Raw genomic sequence first — 17939 nt, 5'->3', positions numbered from 1 at the left:
TAAATAGAGGCATCTGGCTGGTTCAGTCCATGAAGCATGTGACTCTTGACACCAGGGTTGTGAGTTCAAGCCCCACACTGGGTATAGAAATTACCTTAATATATATATATATGTGTGTGTATATACATATGCCTGAAATGAAAAATACAGTGGATAGTATTAATGGCATATTAGGCATCAAAGAAGAAAAAATTAGTGAGCCAGAAGGCATAGCAATAGAAAATATCCACAATGAAGGACAGAAAGAATTTTTTTATATAAGGAAGAATATTATTTTTATTTATTTTGAGAGGTAGGGAGGGAGAGAGAGAGAGAGAGAGAGAGTGTGTGTGTGTGTGTGTGTGTGTGTGTGTGTGTGTGTGTGTAAGTGGGGGAGGGGCAGAGAGAGAGAGGGAGAGAATCCCAAGCAGTCTCTACACTGTCACTGCAGAGTCCCATGCAGGGCTCAGACTCATGAACCATGAGACCGTGACCTGAGCAGAAGTTGGGCGCTTAACCACTGAGCCACCCAGGTGCTCCCAAAGAATTAAGAAAAAAATTAACATAGCATCAGTGACAGTATCAAGCATTCTAACTTCAAAGTATAATTGGCGTCAGAAGGAACAGTGGTGAGGGGCCAGAGAACAGTAAAATTATTTGAAGATTTAATGATCAAAATTTTTGTACTTTTGATGAAAACCCAAGAAGTACAGGTGAACTACTTGAAATAGAAAAAAATATGAAGACACCATGGCACATCATAGTCAAATTGCTAAAAACCAGTGCTAAAGAGAAAATCTTAAGAGCCACTGGAGAGGTGAAAAACTGGGTTATGGGAAAGAAAAATTTTATCCCTAAAGTGGCCCTCTACCTCAGCCTGTTCATCTCTCCCATGTAATATTAAAATGTGGAGGGGAAGGAAGTCTTGGGGGTCTAGAAATAAAACATGTATTCAGTTTCTCTTGAATTTTATTTTCACATTCCAGCTTCATAATGTGCTTATAATTTTATGGCTTTATAAGATCTTAAATGTGTACACTCATACACAGAAATACAATGTACATTTTTTCAAAAAAGAGAAATGACTTTTACACATTTTATTAATATCTTTAAAAGTCATTTCAGTGTAAGGAGCTATGTCAAAGGAAGAAATAAGTTATTTTCCTTTGTCACTGATACTCTTACATATTTTACAAAGTTTTTTAAAAAGCAGGAAGGGAGATGGGGAGGAAGATACATTTTTCATATAGATGAAAAATAATGACAAGAGTTCTCATCAGAAACCATGTAAAACCCTTTGTTTTCAAAGTCCTCAACAACCAAAAAATAAAATATATTTTATATTTGTATTTTATATATAATTTATATATATGTCTCTATATCCAACAAAAAATACCTTTTAAAAATGAAGACAAAATAAAAATATTTGTTTTTTAAACAAAGAAAAGCTGAGTAAGTTCAGCACCAGGAAACCTATACTGCAGTAATATTAAAGTTCTTTAGACAAAAAGGAATACCAGATGGAAATTGAGATCAAGACAAAAGAATAAAGAATGCCAGAAATGCTAAACATGTGGATAAGTGTAAAAGATGTATAAACTACATAATATTACTTTTTTTTTTTTTTTGCTTTAAAGACACAAAGAAAAAAACAAGTAAATGACAACACTAGCATAACGTACGTACAGGGTGAGGAGAGAGGAACAGAAGCAAGATGGGAGATTTTAAACAAATCATACTGATATTCCCTTAAATGGAAATGGCTCAACAACTCCACTAAAAGGCAGAGGTTGTCAGATTGGATTAAAAAGCAAAATACAGGGGTGCCTAGGTGGCTCAGTTGGTTAAGCATCCGACTTTGGCTCAGGTCATGATCTCACGGTTCATGGGTTTGAGCCCCGCGTCGGGCTCTGTGCTGACAGCCAGCTCAGAGCCTGGAGCCTGTTTCAGATTCTGTGTCTCCCTCTCTCTCTCTGATCCTCCCCTGCTCACCCTGTCTGTCTCTCTCTCGGAAATAAAATATTTTAAAAAAAGCAAAATCCAAGTGTATGCTATCTACAGAAACCCACTTTAAGTATAAAGACCTAGAAGGATCAAAAGAAAAAGATACACCATGCAGACAGTATTCAAAGAAAATTAGAGTGGCTATATTTATATTAAATATAGTGGTTTTCAGAAGAAGGAATACTGGGAGTAAAGAGGGTAAAATTCATCAAGAGAACATAATTTAAAATTTATATTCACCTAATATAAATCTAATAATAGAGGTTCAAAATACATAAAGCAATAACTAAAAAGTGAGATAGACAAATCCACAATTGTAGATTGTGGGTTTCTCAATGGTAGAAACTTCTTTCTCAATGATAGACTATAGAGTAGAAAATTAATGAGATAGAAGGCTTGAACAACAGTATCAATTTGGCCTAATTGATATTTTCATACGTATTCTACTCAGCAGCAGAATGCATATACTAGTCAAGTAAACATGAAAGATTCACCAAGATAGACAATATTCTGGCCCATAAAACAGGTGTCAATAAATGTAAATGGATTAAAATCATACAAAGTATATCATTTTGCCACAGCAGAATTAAATTCAAAATAACAGATACGTGAAAAATTTCCCACATATTTAGAAATTAAACAGCTCATTAATAAATAACTCGTGAATTAAAGAAGAAATCAGAAGAAACATTAGAAAATATAGCAAATCAAAATTTGTGGAATATAGCTAAAATAGTGCTTATGGTGAAATCTATACCACTAAATGTTTATTTTAGGAAAGAAAGTCTTAAATCAATGATTTAAGTTTTCACCTACAACTAGAAAAAGACCCAATTAAACCAAGTAATAGAAGGAAAGAAATATTAAAGAGCAGTAATCAATGAAATATAAGAAAAACAATGAAGAAAATTTGAATCTGTTTCATTAGAGTTTTATAAAGGGATTTAACTACAGTTTAATAATTTCTTGTGCATTGTATTCTAACCTTTTTCCTGGTATACTATAGGAATATTTCCATTCATAATATAATGTACATTAACAGTAAACCACAGATGACAGTCTTAACAACTATGCCAAAGAGAAGTTGAAACTTGGTTATGTGGAGCAATCCTGGCTTCAAGGAATTGTGGATCATAAGATACTGTGGATTGGTCTGAGGCTTCTTTGTCTCTTGGTATTCAGTTTACCTATCTATAATGTATGTAGAGAGATTATCTGTCACTCGGTTATGGATTGTAAGTGATTTTTATTGCACAACCAGTGCATTTATTTTCCTATCATACCTTCATAATATATTAACACTCTAGGAGATTGATGTTTTGAAATATTGATTCACTGTGTTGATTTTTACTACTGGTTTTTGAATGCAAGCTTTCTCATCCAAGCAATGAGACTCAACTTTGAAAGTGAAGTGTTTTAGGTTACCGCATTTGACACTTTTAAACTTTAGCCATGATTCCGTTCAGAGGTAAAGTTCTCATTAAAGCTCCTATGGAAAAAAAAGAAAAAAGAAATTTGCTTCTAAAACTTAAAAAGTCTACATTTAAATCATGGGTTTTCTAATACTTTAAACACTCCTATTTTGAAACAAAGTGTTTTAAAATTACTGGTTGTATTTATTTTTATATTATTTATTATACAGTCTGTACCTTATAACCTTATAAAAGTAAAGAAATAAATGGAATGCCTTGACAGCTTTGATGTTTCTACTGCCTGATTCCTAGGTTTCAAATTGATGGCTCTGTGTGAGGAGCCACTCTGGCAGCTGAGAATAGAGCACAGACACAAGACACTGTGTAACGCTCTAGCACTAATATGGTTCTGTGTGATTCCAAGTAAGTTCACTTGTCTACATCACAATTAACTGAGCTGTGGCTTTAGAGGTATTTCTCCCTCACTGAGATAGTGTTAGTTTGGGAGGTGGGGTGGAGACTAGTGGATCATTAAGGAAGCCATAAAGAAATCTAAATCTTACCCTGTAGAAGGCCCACATAGAACTGGGGGGAAATGGATTATATGAGTGGAATTGGTAAGAATTTGTTATTATTCTGGGGAGCCTGGGTGGCTCAGCCAGTTAAGCATCCGACTTCGGCTCAGGTCATGAGCACAATTCGTGAGCACAGAGCCTGACAGCTTGGAGCCTGGAGCCTGCTTCAGATTCTGTGTCTCCCTCTCTTTCTACCCCTCCCCTGCTTGCGCTCTCTCAAAAATGAATAAACATTAAAAGAAAGAGAATTTGTTATTCTGTACATTTACGGTGCCATTTTATACACCAATCAATAAAAACCATTTCTATGTTACAATATTTTGTATAAGAAACTCATATTATTATTATAACATTATTATATTGCTCTACTCGAAAAGACCAGATTACTGCAGTCTGACAGTGTAGTACTGTTTTTCCTACTCTTATTTCTCATGTTCAAGGGAATATCACTTATGTGTGGTCTGGCCAGTGTATGTCTAGCAGACTTGTCTCTCCCTCAATTTTGAACAGTGTTTTTTCACTCTTGAAACATTAGGTCACTGATTTTCTGTCATTTGTCATCCTCTCTAAAATGATGCTTCTGACGGTGTTAAGTGTCGTGAGGATATGTGCGTGCTGCTCAGTCACTAGCTGCAGAAGCCGTTGGCGTGTGCGCCCCTTCCCCAGTCGTCCATTGCCTCCCTGTGGTGTGTGGTGTCCCTGTTCTGGCTGCCGTGGGCCATGGCTGTGCTCCTTCCACCTTTGCTGCTGTGGCGCACCACCTTACACGTCCATTCCATCTGGACGAGAAGAGTATGCATGGCCAGCATGATGCCAGTACCCAGACCTCACTGTTACAGACTTGCCCTTGAGAATTTGAGGCTACGAGTAGTTCTGACTAGATTTAACTAGATGATAATACGGGAAGGTGTTGCCTTGATACTACAGATGCTCCTGTGTTGAGTACCTGCTCCCCAGTGGTTTTGCCGGGAACCCCTATGCAGTTTTACAGATTTGCTGCTAATGATCACGGCCCATGTTATGCATTCTCTGCTCATGACTTAACAGTGTAAATCAAAATATTTTAACTGAAGTGGCAACATTAGGACCAAAATTCTAAATTTCAATCATTTTGGATCAAGATTAAGCCATCTCGGAGAGACTAAAATTGGTTACTTAAAAGAGTATGTTCTGGTTGCCCTGAAGAAAAAAACGGGGGTGGGGGGTGGGGGAGAAAGCCTTCCCTGCCCAGCTGCCTGTCTACCTACGTTGCTTTTCGTTTTGATTTTGATCGTCTGCCCTCTCCTCCATCGCCCAGTACAGGCTGCACAGCTGACTCATCAGAGCCTCCCCAAATGTCAGTCCCCTCCCCCAAAGCAAAATTTCATTTCCCCAGATGTTTTTTATCGCCTCCAACATAGTTTACCTTTGCAGCAGGCTTTGCAGGCATGCTCCTTGACTGTTTGCGCTCAGGCTTATTTCTAGAGGGGGTGTCATGATTTGGAAGGGGTGATGAAATAGGCTGAAAGCTCCTTTCTCTTCCAATAGCACAGATTTCTTTTCCTCTCATTCCATTACTGACATTCAGACTGGATACGAATGTCAGAAACCCGGTGAGAACATGTGCTGGGTTTCGTACAGAAGCTGGGGGGTGGGCAGTTATAACCGTAGGCCCGGTTGAGAATAACCTCAGTTTTTACCCAGGCCAGTGCCCAGGAGACCCACAACCCTTGGCCTATGCCACGTGGGCCCCTCAGTAGCCCACCCGCCTCCCTTCCTGTCTGTCCTCAGCCCGGTCCCGACCGGTGCCTTCTCTGTGACAGACTCTCGGGATCCATTAATTAACTCAGTCTTTCGTCTCTGGTTCTCAATGATTTTAACATGAAGGGAGCTGTTCACAGGTGAAAAGCAATCTCAAATGTCATGGCAATAAGTGGTATTTTTTCCAGTTGCAGAAGAGAAAAGGGCCTTAAAACTAGTTGTGATGCCCTTTGTTCATGAAGGTATAATTAATGCCATGTACTCTGTCACCTTCATTTGTCAAGATGTACTGGAGGTTTGGAGGTGGCCTAGAAAAAAATGAGTGGCCAGTTTACAAGGTTGCTTCTCTCCGGACCATCCTTGACCTCCCTGAGCATGTTCTACACCGAAGCTGATGGCTGTCTTGGATTTTTTTCCCAAAACACCCTCCCCAAAGAATCCTTTTTTTCTTTTTTTTTTTTTTTTTTGACATTAATAAGTGATTTGTTCAAATAACTCTAGAAAGAAATAGTGCTGGTCAGTTTCCCACCTTATAAAGCCAGTGTATGTCATTAAGGTCACAAGAGTAACAGTAGAAACAGATTGCAAGAAACAGTAAAGTTTAGGGCGTGTCATAGAATAAAGTAGGACGCTACTAATACCCCGTTCAAGACCAGTGTCCGTCAGCCTCAACTGTAAGGAACACAGACAAGAAATCAAAAGTTTGTGTTTTTCTTTTCAGAGGCCTTCAGGGGCACCTGGGTGGCTCAGGCAGTTAAGCGTCTGACTCTCGATTTCAGCTCAGGTCATGTTCTCATGGTTTGTGAAATTGAGCCCCATGTTGGGGCTTGGGTGCTCTCTCTCTTTCCCTAAGGAAATAAGCTTACAAAAATAAAAGGCCTTCAAAAGGAATATAGATGACATATGTTCTTGATTTACATCCAGTGCTAGCAAAGCTCTCATCAGGTTACCTCATTCGCAGCTACGAATTGGTGACTGGGAAAAGGGACGAGGGGGTCAAGGAGAAGGAGCTGACACAACCACCTTGGAGAATAAGAAGGAACAGAAAAATTAAAACAGAAGCTTTTGAAAACATAAGAGTCTGGAGCCATTTAGAATAAAAATCCTATGAAAATGTCACTTAATGATCACCTACTAGTCGTTTCTGTTGTCAGTAATTCAGATTCCCCGAACACTGACCAGCTGCGGGCCCCTCAGCAGCATCTCCTATATTCTTGGGCATTCCAAGCAGAAGTTGCCATCTGTTAGAATGTGGGCCTGTGGGCCGAGCCCCTGGACCCCTTGAGAACCGCCCCAGCCCTCCTTTCTCCCAGATTCTGCCCCAGTGCTTTCTTAGTGTCCTACTAGGGAGAAAAAATCCCCAAGGTGCAACTTTTGACCTTGTAATGATTATATTTTGAATGCCCATTACATTCTGACTTAGTCATTTTTAAGGCAGTAATCAGAACACAACTATATCTATTAAACACAATTATCTGCAGGTGTCAGAGCCCTGGGGCCTTGTCTGCAGGGACAGCCCGTATCCATTGTGCTGGGCGCAGTAGCTCTTCTGTCATTCCACTCGCTCTAAGTTGCGTAATTTGTGCGATTAATTAAGATATCTTTTTCTTAAAGATCAGTAAAAAATTATAACATAAATTAAACATCACTGATTATGTAAAACTGCATGTAAAGCAAAACATTTAGACAAAGCACATTCACCCTTGTAAGAACATTTTTCACTTTTTCTTTAATGTGCTTGACATTTACTGTGTGACTTTAGTGTCATCCAGGAAGGAAACTTGCTTCTCAGAACTTCTGGCTAATTCCAGTTCCTATCCTCCCTTCCACCAGACTCCTCATTTGCTCAGCAACTGAACTTCTGTTCTAATGCAGAGACCACAGGCTGTGATCTCCCTTAGCCTTCCGGCTGCCAGGCCCCATCTCTCCTGCACAGCCATCCGCCGCCCTCCTTCCCTTTTCCCAACTCCTCAAATGGGAAAAATAGTTTTCCTCTTATTCAAAGGTAACTCCCCCGCCCTGGATCCTACTTCCAATCTGACACGTTTGGGAACCTTACTCCATGAGTTACCTCCTCTTTTCCAGGAGTCTTCAATATGCCATTGCCCTCCCTCCTCATTTCCAAACCCGTTCCGCTTTTGTTTCCCTCTGGTAATGCCCTCCCCGCCTCTCCTGTGCCTCTGATTCGGCTGGTTACCAAGGCCCTGCTGACTCCACCTCCCACGTAAGTCCTTTACCCCTTTCTCCGTCACCGCTGCCTGAGTTGCAGGCCACACCATCTGTTACCTGGCCTGCGGCCATGCGCAGCCTCCTACCTGATTTCTGCCAGCCTTGCCCGTCTCACTGCATCACTCACCTTCAGAATCTTCAGTGGCCCTGCATTGCTCACTGGGCAAACTGTGAATCTGTAGGCCTGGAAGAGACCCTGCCTGTCTCGACTTCTGCCATGCAGCCATCCCCACCTGTGCCCAGACTGAACTCCCTTACAGTTCTCTAAACGTTCCATTGTTTGGTTCAAGCCAGGTGCCTTTGATTTCCTTGGAACACCTTGCATTTTTTAAAATTTATTTTTTATTTTTTTACATTTGTTTATTTTTGAGAGAGAGAGCACAAGTGAGGGAGGACAGAGAGAGAGGGAGACACAGAATCTGAAGCAGGCTCCAGGCTCTGAGCCCAACCTGGGGCTTGAACCCATGAACCATAAGATCATGACCTGAGCTGAAGTCGGACGCTTAACCAACTGAGCCACCCAGGCGCCCCCGGAACACCATTCCTAATGCACCCCTCCAACACGCACACCCCAGTCCTGCCCCACATGTCACCCAGCATCCTAAGCCTGAGCAGTGCTCCTTCTCCAGCTCCCCTCGCACTTTCTCTGGAGCATTAAACACTGTGTTTAATGGGAGAAGCCTCTGGTGAATTCCTTGAGCCAGTATCCTTTTTATCTTTGTATATGTCATCACTTTAAAAATGTTCATGGGGGCACCTGGGTGGCTTAGTTGGTTAAGCGTCCGACTTTCTCTTAGGTCATGATCTCGCGGTTCGTGGGTTCGAGCCCCGCGTCGGGCTCTGTGCTGACTGCCAGCTCAGAGCCTGGAGTCTGTTTCAGTCTGTGACTCCCTCTCTCTCTGACCCTCCCCTGCTCACGCTGTCTCTCTCTCTCTCTCCTAGAAATAAATAAAACATTAAAAAAAAATTTAATAAAAATGTTCATGAATGAATAAAAATGACTGTTTTGATGACCTCTAAGGGGAATAAAAAAAGAAAAAAGGCTGCAATATTCAGTTTTTACAGATACAGTCTGTTGTCATGGACTCCTACAGGTCACAAAACAAAATTTAAGAAGTACAAATTTTAGATATAAATATTCAGAAGGGAGTCCAGTTCAACCCTGTTACACAAATAGAAGTTTAGTAAGCTTCTGGTGCTTCAGTCTCTTTCTAGAACACTTTCCTGGAGAGCTGTGTAAGCCACCTTCCAGGAAGTTTAAACATAAAGAACACAATACCACCAGCCCCACATCACTCAGGATGCCTTTGTAAAACTCCTCCAAGAAGGAAATGTCTAAATAATTTCCTAAAGATTGCTTTCTGAGATATATGTGTGGTCTTTTAGAGAGCCAGCCTGCTCGGACAGTTCGAACCCTTCCTCCAGTATATCTAATATGAAGAATGTCCCAAGATTTTCCAGATGCCGCTTTCATTGCTGCTTTTGTGATGGTGAGGAAGAGAATTGGTTCTGCCATAACCTCTCATTATTCCGTGCTGTTTCCCATGAGCCCGATTGTAAGTTATTTCCCACCATCTACTCTGTTCACTCTCCCAAATATAACTTTAAGATCCTGTATCGTGAGATGACTGGCAGGTACAGGACTGGGACTTACTTCTCCTCTATGCTTCTAGTCCATTTTTATTAACCTCACCAAGTCAGATGATACCGGAGTAGCCAAGATCCGGGAACATCTAAGCCAGGTGGCATCCCAAAGACTTTCCCTAAAACTAACGTCATGATTCTCTAGCTATTTCATGATTACGTAACTTTTTAAGTACAAATCAGTGCTGTTTCACTCCTTCCCCTCAAAGCAAAGGAAGATTGCATCTGTTATCCAGTTTTATTCACTCAGAGGAACAAAGACGAACACAAAACCTCACAGACTATCTGAATGCTGATCTTGGGCTCTGCTTCAGAAACTCTAGGAAATGCTTTTAGTTTACAGGCACTGAGCATCATTAACAATCCAGAAGCAGCCGTGCCTGCATTCCTGATGCTTTTCCATAAAACACATAGGAGAGATTATGGCCTGCTTTTCAAAACCAACATGTTTTGTGCTCAAGCTCACTTGGCAGTGACCAGAGTCACAGGCACATACCTCCTTGGAGGGAACCAAAACCGGGCTTCTGTGACAGCCTTATTGGCTATTTTGGCCACTATTAGTATTCTGAATTCCGATAGACTTTCTCTCACTGATTCTAATATATGCTTTTTTTTTTTTTTTTTCCATTTTAACATCTCTGGAATTGGGATTTATCTTATAATCAGTGGTTTGTCATTTATTTGGCTTGGTTTTCCTAAATGGAATATATGCGCCTTGTAGTCTTGTATTCAATAGCGTCTTAAATATGAAGAAATATTATATATATTATCTTAAAAAGTATTTACCTGGTTTCTAAGACCTATTTGATACATTAATAGAACAGTTGCAAAACTGACAATCTTAGTGGTGAATTTCATTATTTGCAATAGACATTTACATTGGAGCCAAATCACCACACTTTGTGATTTTTGCTCTCTTACATTACTGTCTTCTGCAGGAGGAAATCCTACGGGTAAGACATGATCTCAAGTAAATGTACTTTGATACACAGATCAGTGACTTCCTTGTTCCCTCTCCCTCGTTCTTTTATTTCTTGGGAGCATTTTCAGCCAATATTTGCTCAGAAATCTTAGTGTTATTGATCATATTCCAGATTTGTTTTCTTTTATTCTGGGGTTTGGAGTCCTTGTTTCTGTTTTCTACCAGTACTTTTCTTCTGAGTTAAACTAGAATGGCTTCGCTTATACCTAAAAGTCTAGAGGTATCCGGGGCACCTGGGTGGCTCAGTCAGTTAAATGTCCAACTTCGGCTCAGGTCATTATCTCGTGGTTCAAGAGTTCGAGCCCCACATCAGGCTCTGAGCTGACAGCTTGGAGCCTGGAGCCTGCTTCAGATTCTGTGTCTCCCTCTCTCTTCCCCTCCCTTGCTCATGCTCTCTCTCAAAATGAAATAAAAAATAAACATTAAAAAAAATTTTTTTTTAAAGTCTAGAGGTATCCTAGTATTTGAATCCTTTCTTTGGAGATACCTTTCTTAGGGATAAAAGAATCAAACACAGCAAAACATTTTTGCAGCTGCAGTGATACGTGCCTAATTACTATACTCAGGGTTTCTGATGAACTGTAGCTTCTGCAATTTCTAAAATGTGCATTCCCTTAACTAACATAGTAAATATCAAATCATTTTGAACAGAAATTGGCCCTTTATTGATGATTCAGTATCACTTTCACCGTCTGTGGCCCTAACTATGGTCACAGATGGCAGAAGGTGGGTCATCTGACAAAAGCCCTTACGGGACCCAGACACACTCGACATCGCTCCTTACCCTGCTTCACGCTGCACCACTCGGAAAGTGCCAGGATTTGTATGACACATAGATGAGGCTGCTTATGGCTGAAGGGGACCAGTTGGACAACCACAGTAGAAATGGTTTTTCAAAGTAAATCGCAGAATATTAGTTTGATTTAGCACCATTTCTAAAACACAGAGGAAATCAAGCTCTGAAAGAAATTTTAGCTTCTTGTAGGTTCCGCTCAAGGGTTTTCTGAATGTAAGCATAACACGCCTCTTCAGGACTAACTACGGCTTGTGTTTTAGTGCTTGGCAGAAAACAGCCTCCTCGCCCATGTGTTCCCCTCTGGCCACTTTGTCACACACTACTCTTTTTCAGGTCCACACATTCAGAGGGCCACACTGGTGTGAATACTGTGCCAATTTCATGTGGGGTCTCATCGCTCAGGGAGTGAAATGTGCCGGTAAGAGCTCTTCCCTTTCTGCTTTATTGCGTCAGTTACACAGTTAGAAGGAATACATTATAAGGAGATTTGCTGTTATGTGGGCCGGAACCTGGTTTGCCTTTGACACACACGCGGTAGTCTAGATTCTCAGGCAGCCGCTTCAGAAATTGGCAGTTTATCTGCCTTTAACCTTCTTGTGCTTAATAGACAGCAGACNTCAGTATGTTCAAAAGGTCTGATAAAAGGAGATAAAAGTCAGGCAATTATATTTAACTCTTGCCTTTGATGTTACAGTAACTAAATTTATAAAATGATTTTTTAAAAGCAGTATACAGGGGCCTATGATTGTTGCCTTGGAAACTGAATTTTTAGGATAACTTGTTAAGCTGGATTGTCCTTACTACTTTTTTTTTTGCAAAATCAAATTGAAGCTTTAAGAATCTGTGAGTTTATCTTCAAAGATGGTTACCAGATTCTGGAAAACCACTTAGTCAGTAATATTTTGTTTGTGACATTCTGAAATTGTGAATATGCCCAATCCTTTTTATAAAATATGACCATAGTATTTTTAAATATAAACTTAGAAACTCTGAAGATCGACACATAGAGAAGCGACCAACTCTGGGATTTATTAAAATGCTTTATGAAAGTAAATTATTCACATCATGTGAAATTCATTTGTATAGAACAAACTATACCAAGAATTGGCCATTTATTCAAACTACTCTAAATTCTGACATAGGCTTAAAAATAAACATTTAAAAGACATTTCTTTCTGCCATTTAAATTGTAAAACTAAAAAATACATCCTTAACATGTCTTTTAGCATGAAGCTTAACACTTAAAAAATGTATACCAAGAGACACTTCAAAATAGTAACTGTAGTAATTCTGTCAAGTTTATCACTGTAAAAACCCACATTTCTTTGTGGCATGATTTTTAAAAATGTTAATCCCAGTGTCATTAACATACACATGTGACACTAGTGTCAGGTGTACGTGATTCAGCACTTCTGTACATTACTCGGGGCTCATCACAGTAAGGGTACTAGGACCCTCCTACTCTGACATCTTCCCCAGAAGTGCCCTGTGGCATGACATTTAATGGAAGTTTTTGTTGCCCCCATTAGGTGCAGGAATTTCTGGGGTCTGATTTTTCTCTTCCAATTGCGTTTTTAATAGCAGTATACAGTATGAATTGCACATTCACGTTCTAAGCCCTTCTCCGGTCAGTTACAATTCTGTCAGCATCACTAAGGCTTGATCAGGTTCCAGGCATACATCACTAGCCAGGACCTCCCTGCCACACAGAGGGGTAAGACTTCCCCACGTGTTGACTTGGAACTGTGCAGAGGTGTCCATCAAGGAGAGTCTCAGCTCAGGTCCCATCTGATGCCACCAACCCAGAGGGATGACACCCCCACTTGCAAGTCTCTGCCCAGAGACTAAAGGAGGCCAACCTTATCATCTTTCCGATTGGTGGTTACCAGGTCCGGGTGAGAAACCGTCATTAGGAAGGCTGTGGTGAAACCTCTGAACTGGAGCGGAGCATCTACGGTGTTGATAAAGCGGGGTTGTTAAGACCATCTGCACTGTGGGTTTTCAAAGGTAAATGGAGACCTCTTTCCAGAGCATAAATCCCCAGCTCAGGGAATGTTGGTCTCAGTAATAAGCATGTTTTGCCTTTATGACCCAGACAGACTAGCTGAGACTCTGCAGCAGTTTCATAAAACATTTTGTGACTGTCATGGACTTTTTTTTTTTTCTTAACTTAGAGAACTGATGTGTATCACATACGTTCTGAAATAGTGAAGCCCATCTACATAAGAATCCCGAGTTTGCTATGTTAGCAGAAAATCGGTATACATGTGGATAACCTTTGACAATATGCTACAGTCCTAAATCACGTTTGAAAGAAATGTTTTGGAACCTTTGTGACAGTAATATGAAGGAAAAGGAAAGAGAAAATTATTCGTCCCCCACCCCCAGCTGCCCGCATTAATAACCTCCACATCTTGTTGTACTAAAAGGCAGGAATTGAAAGAAAAGCCTTGAGGAGATTTTTCATTTTTAGGTTAGGTCTTGTCCTTAAAAGCATTATATTCTATTTGATTTGAACCATATTAACGTGTTATATAAGAACAACTCAACTCATATTTTTCAATGAGGACGTTAGCATTTGAATCAGTTCTGTTTTCTGTGACAACTAATTCTTAGCTCTGAGATGGCTCATCCTGACATATGAGCCATCCACTTTAAAACAGAATACAAAGAATTAAGAATTTTAAAAAGAGAGAATGAACTACGATAGGTTGAATAATGGCTCCCTAAAGAAGGCCACGTCTTATTCCTAGGAACCTGTGAATATGTCACCTCTAATGGCAAAAGGGACGGTGTGAGTAAAGTGAAGGGTTTTGAGATGGGGAGATTACCCCGGATTGTTGGGGTGGGCCTAGTATAATCACAGCCACAGCGGACCTTGGAAGAGGGAGGCACAGCCAGAGGAAAAGGGAAAGGAGTGGAGGTCAGAAAAGAGAGCCGATGCTACACTGCTGGCTGCGGAGATGGAGGAAGGCGGCCACAAGCCAAGCAATGCAGACAGCCTCTAGAAGCTGGAAAAGGCAAGGAAAGAAAACATTCTCCCCTGGAGCCTCCAGAAGGAGTACAGGCCTGCTAACACCTTGCTACCAGCCTAGTGAAACTCATTTTGGATTTCTGACCCCCAGAACCAGAACATAAACTCCTAGTTAATTTGTTACAGCAGCAGTAGGAAACTAGTACACTAGCCACTAAACATTCAGGTTATGACTTCCCAAGGAAAAAGGCAGGCTAACTGCCTGTCAGAAAAGACATTTGTTTATCTGCTTTTGATTCTTACAACAGCCCATTTTGTCCTGGTTTCTTTTTTCAAAACCCACCAAGGCAAAAGAGCTTGTCAGGAATTTTTAAGGGAGCATTTGCCAAAAGCATCAGTTTTGTATCCCACACCGCCGCCCCCCCCACCTTTGTTTAAACATCATGTGAACTGTTGGGGGGTGTTCCAGTCACCAGGCTGGCAGAGTTACTGTAGGAATCGGACTGTATCCAGCTAGTAACAGGCAAGCAAGCTGGCCCGTCAGAACTGAAAGCTCTAGGCTGACTGCTAAGCAGGCTGTAGCCGAAGAGGACAGTGACGGCCGGTCAGCGCGGACATGGTCTTTCCAAACCTTGGCACCGAGATTCAGTGACAGGCATTCAACGTCCTCTTCATCTACAACGTCTCCCTCCCTCCAGCCTTCTTTATGAGAGTAAAATAGTGCTGTAGGGGAATATGAACTGCAGCTTGGGAGGGGTACTCCTTTTACTAAAATATTTATGAGCACCAGACCTAGTTTTTAAAAGCAAAGTTGAAAGGATCGTCATTCAGACAGAATAGTTTCCCTCGACCATTTTTCCTTTATGAAATGTAAGCTGATAGCTTAAAAGAATCTATTGTTATATAATCATTGAGATTGCCAAACACCCCTCCCACCAAAAAGATCATGATTATTCCACCAGCATTCCTGAATTGTTTCCACTTTAGCCTTGCCAGAATATTCTAAGAATTAAGCCAGATAATAATTGCTNATTAGTTTAGTATTTGTTATTAATTCAAGTGACTCTGTTTTTCCAGTACATCATTAGCATTGCTGTCACCCCCAACGGAACGGCAGTAGCTCTTCCCTAGTAAGTAATAAAGTGTATTCATTGCTTAAAGTATACAAGCACTTAGCTTTCAGGTTGAAGAAAAGCAGTGGAAGTAGTTTATTTTAATTACTCCTATGATTGGCTGTACCTAAAAAGTTATGTCTGTCCTTACAAGCCAATGAGAAATTGATTAGATTTGCTTAGAAGTTTCACGTAGCAATATTTTCACAATATCCCAAAGAACGAAGTATTCTTCTTAATTTTGCTTATGAAAATGACTTCTATTAGTCAGAGAAAGACAAATATCATAGGACTTCACTCATATGAGAAATTTAAGATACAGAACAGATGAACATAAGTGAAGCAAAAATAATATAAATACAGGGAGGGGGAGAAAACGTAAGAGACTCTTAAATATAGGGAACAGAGGCTTATTGGAGCCGTTGTGGGAAGGGGGATGGGGTAAATGGGTAAGGAGCATTAAGGAATCCACTCCTGAAATCATTGTTGAACTATATGCTAAGTTGGATGTAAATTTAAAATTAATTAATTAAAAATAAAAAATAAAATGACTTCTGAAACATATTAGAACCAGACATCCCACTTTTCTTAGATGGGGATTCAGGGAGGGGGGGGGCTATCTAAGAGATAGGTTTTAGAATAAAACTTTTATTTGCAATTATTAAAAATATGAACACTCAGTAAAGCATAGGACTCTTGATCTTAGGGTTGTGAGTTTGAGCCCCACGTTGGGTGTAGAGATTTAAAGAATATTTTTAAAATAAATAATAAATGAACACTCACAGAAAAGAATGGGCAATTATCTTTCCTTTCAAAACACACACTAACATTACCCCTTAATCCTATTATAAAACATAATATTGCTATTTATTTCAAAAGATAGATTTTTGTGCTTTCTAGATATAAATGTTATGTTTTTTAGAGAAATCAAGCCCCAGGAAATCTGAAATCTGAGAGTAGCTTAAAGTTAGTAGGCTAAGTAATAGAAACATTTATAAAAGACAGAACAAAATGTGATTTGAATCCCTTCGTATTTTCTTTCATATGGCTTTAGTGTATGCTTATTAACTGGAAGGAGGGAGGGGAAATGTGGTTTAATTGTAACATAAAAATAACCTACTAAACCAAGAGATGCAGCAAACGGAATGATCTTTTATGGACTTTTGTTGTTGTTGTTTTAGTGCAGAGCTTCCTTGGGAGAAATGGAACTATATAGGAGTTATATGACGTTAATAAATAAGTATGATAACCAAATAAAGTCTTAATGGCAAACTGAAATATTGATATACTGCCAGTCCCTGCAGCAGCAATTTTCAGAGCAAGCTCAGAGCTGGTAGATTGCACCATGACCTAAAGGTATAAAGAGGCTTTATTTGCATGACTTTGCCCTGTCCTTTGGTCATCTGACGGACTTCATAACCATCCTGCCCCAAATCTGGCCTTTGAAATTTATTTCTAACATTGGGCAGAATATGTTGTCACATAGTCTAATCTTATTCAAATGGAAGAAAGAATATCAATTTACAAAACGTTTCCCTCTTCCTAAATTTCTAAATCTGAAGTCAATCATCACTTTACGCACTTTCCACTGAGTCACAAATCATCCTGATGTTTAAATCCTGATGTTTAGAGTGGTAGATAGCTCCAAATGTTCAAAGGAAAAAAGTTGGTATTAATATCAGACCATTAGTGCCATTCACGTTTTGATACTGTATAGCTGCATCAGAATTTTACTGGCTTGCTTTCTAATGGTTTTCCAAGTAGAGCTTATACATAGGGAAAGAATATGACAAAAACAAGAATATAGTGGGTAGGTTTTATCCCTGCTTTTTAAAAGTCCTTGCCAATGACTTCACTGATAGGTGAAATTTAAGAAACAAATGAGCAAAGGAGAAAAAAATGAGAGAGGAAGGAAAAACCAAGAAGACTCTTAACTATAGAGAACAAACTGATGGTTAACAGAGGGGAGAGGGGTGGGGGATGGGTGAAGTAGGGGACAGGGATTAAGGAGTGCGCTTGTGGTGAGCACAGGGTGAGGGATGGAAGTGTTGAAGCCCTATGCTGTACACCTGAAACTAAGGCTACACTGTATGTTAAGTAACTAAAATGTAAATTAAAACTTAAAAGTACACTGATATTTAAAAAGTCCTTGCCAAATCATATATATAACAGTTCAATATAACAATGTCTTTTAAAAAGCATATACAACAAATAGTGGGTAAAATAAACATTATTGAATAAGAGGTTGAAAAGAACACATTCATCTTCAGCACTGAAAACCATATCTCAGAATGCATGATGTGCTGCTGGTGAAAAGTGGCATGCATCACTCGGCGGGAAGAGCACAGGCTGGGACTCGGGAAGCCAAGGTCACATCTCAGTTCTGCGACTTTCTGGTTGAGTAATCTGAGCAAGTCATTTAGCTTCTTGGACCTTTTTTGCCTTTGTACAGTAAAGACACCAAGAGCCCTTTCTAACTGGGTCTGTAGCTT

The 17939-nt window shown here is 39.9% G+C and overlaps 1 protein-coding gene across 2 annotated transcripts in view; it reads left to right on the top strand.

The window, feature by feature from the left end:
• Positions 1 to 17939, top strand: part of CHN1 (chimerin 1) — a 154109-nt gene that overhangs the window by 118669 nt on the left and 17501 nt on the right. For both annotated transcript variants that reach the window (XM_077751139.1, XM_077751140.1), the window contains one exon: positions 11695 to 11779. In XM_077751139.1, coding sequence (XP_077607265.1) covers positions 11695 to 11779 — 85 coding nt within the window. The remainder of the gene's footprint in view (positions 1 to 11694; positions 11780 to 17939) is intronic.

The sequence above is a fragment of the Crocuta crocuta genome, unplaced genomic scaffold, assembly GCF_008692635.1.
Source record: "Crocuta crocuta isolate KB4526 unplaced genomic scaffold, BGI_CrCroc_1.0 scaffold219, whole genome shotgun sequence".
Lineage (NCBI taxonomy): Eukaryota > Metazoa > Chordata > Mammalia > Carnivora > Hyaenidae > Crocuta > Crocuta crocuta.
Note: the sequence above shows the minus strand (reverse complement) of the source record. Positions and strands in the feature narration are given on the sequence as shown.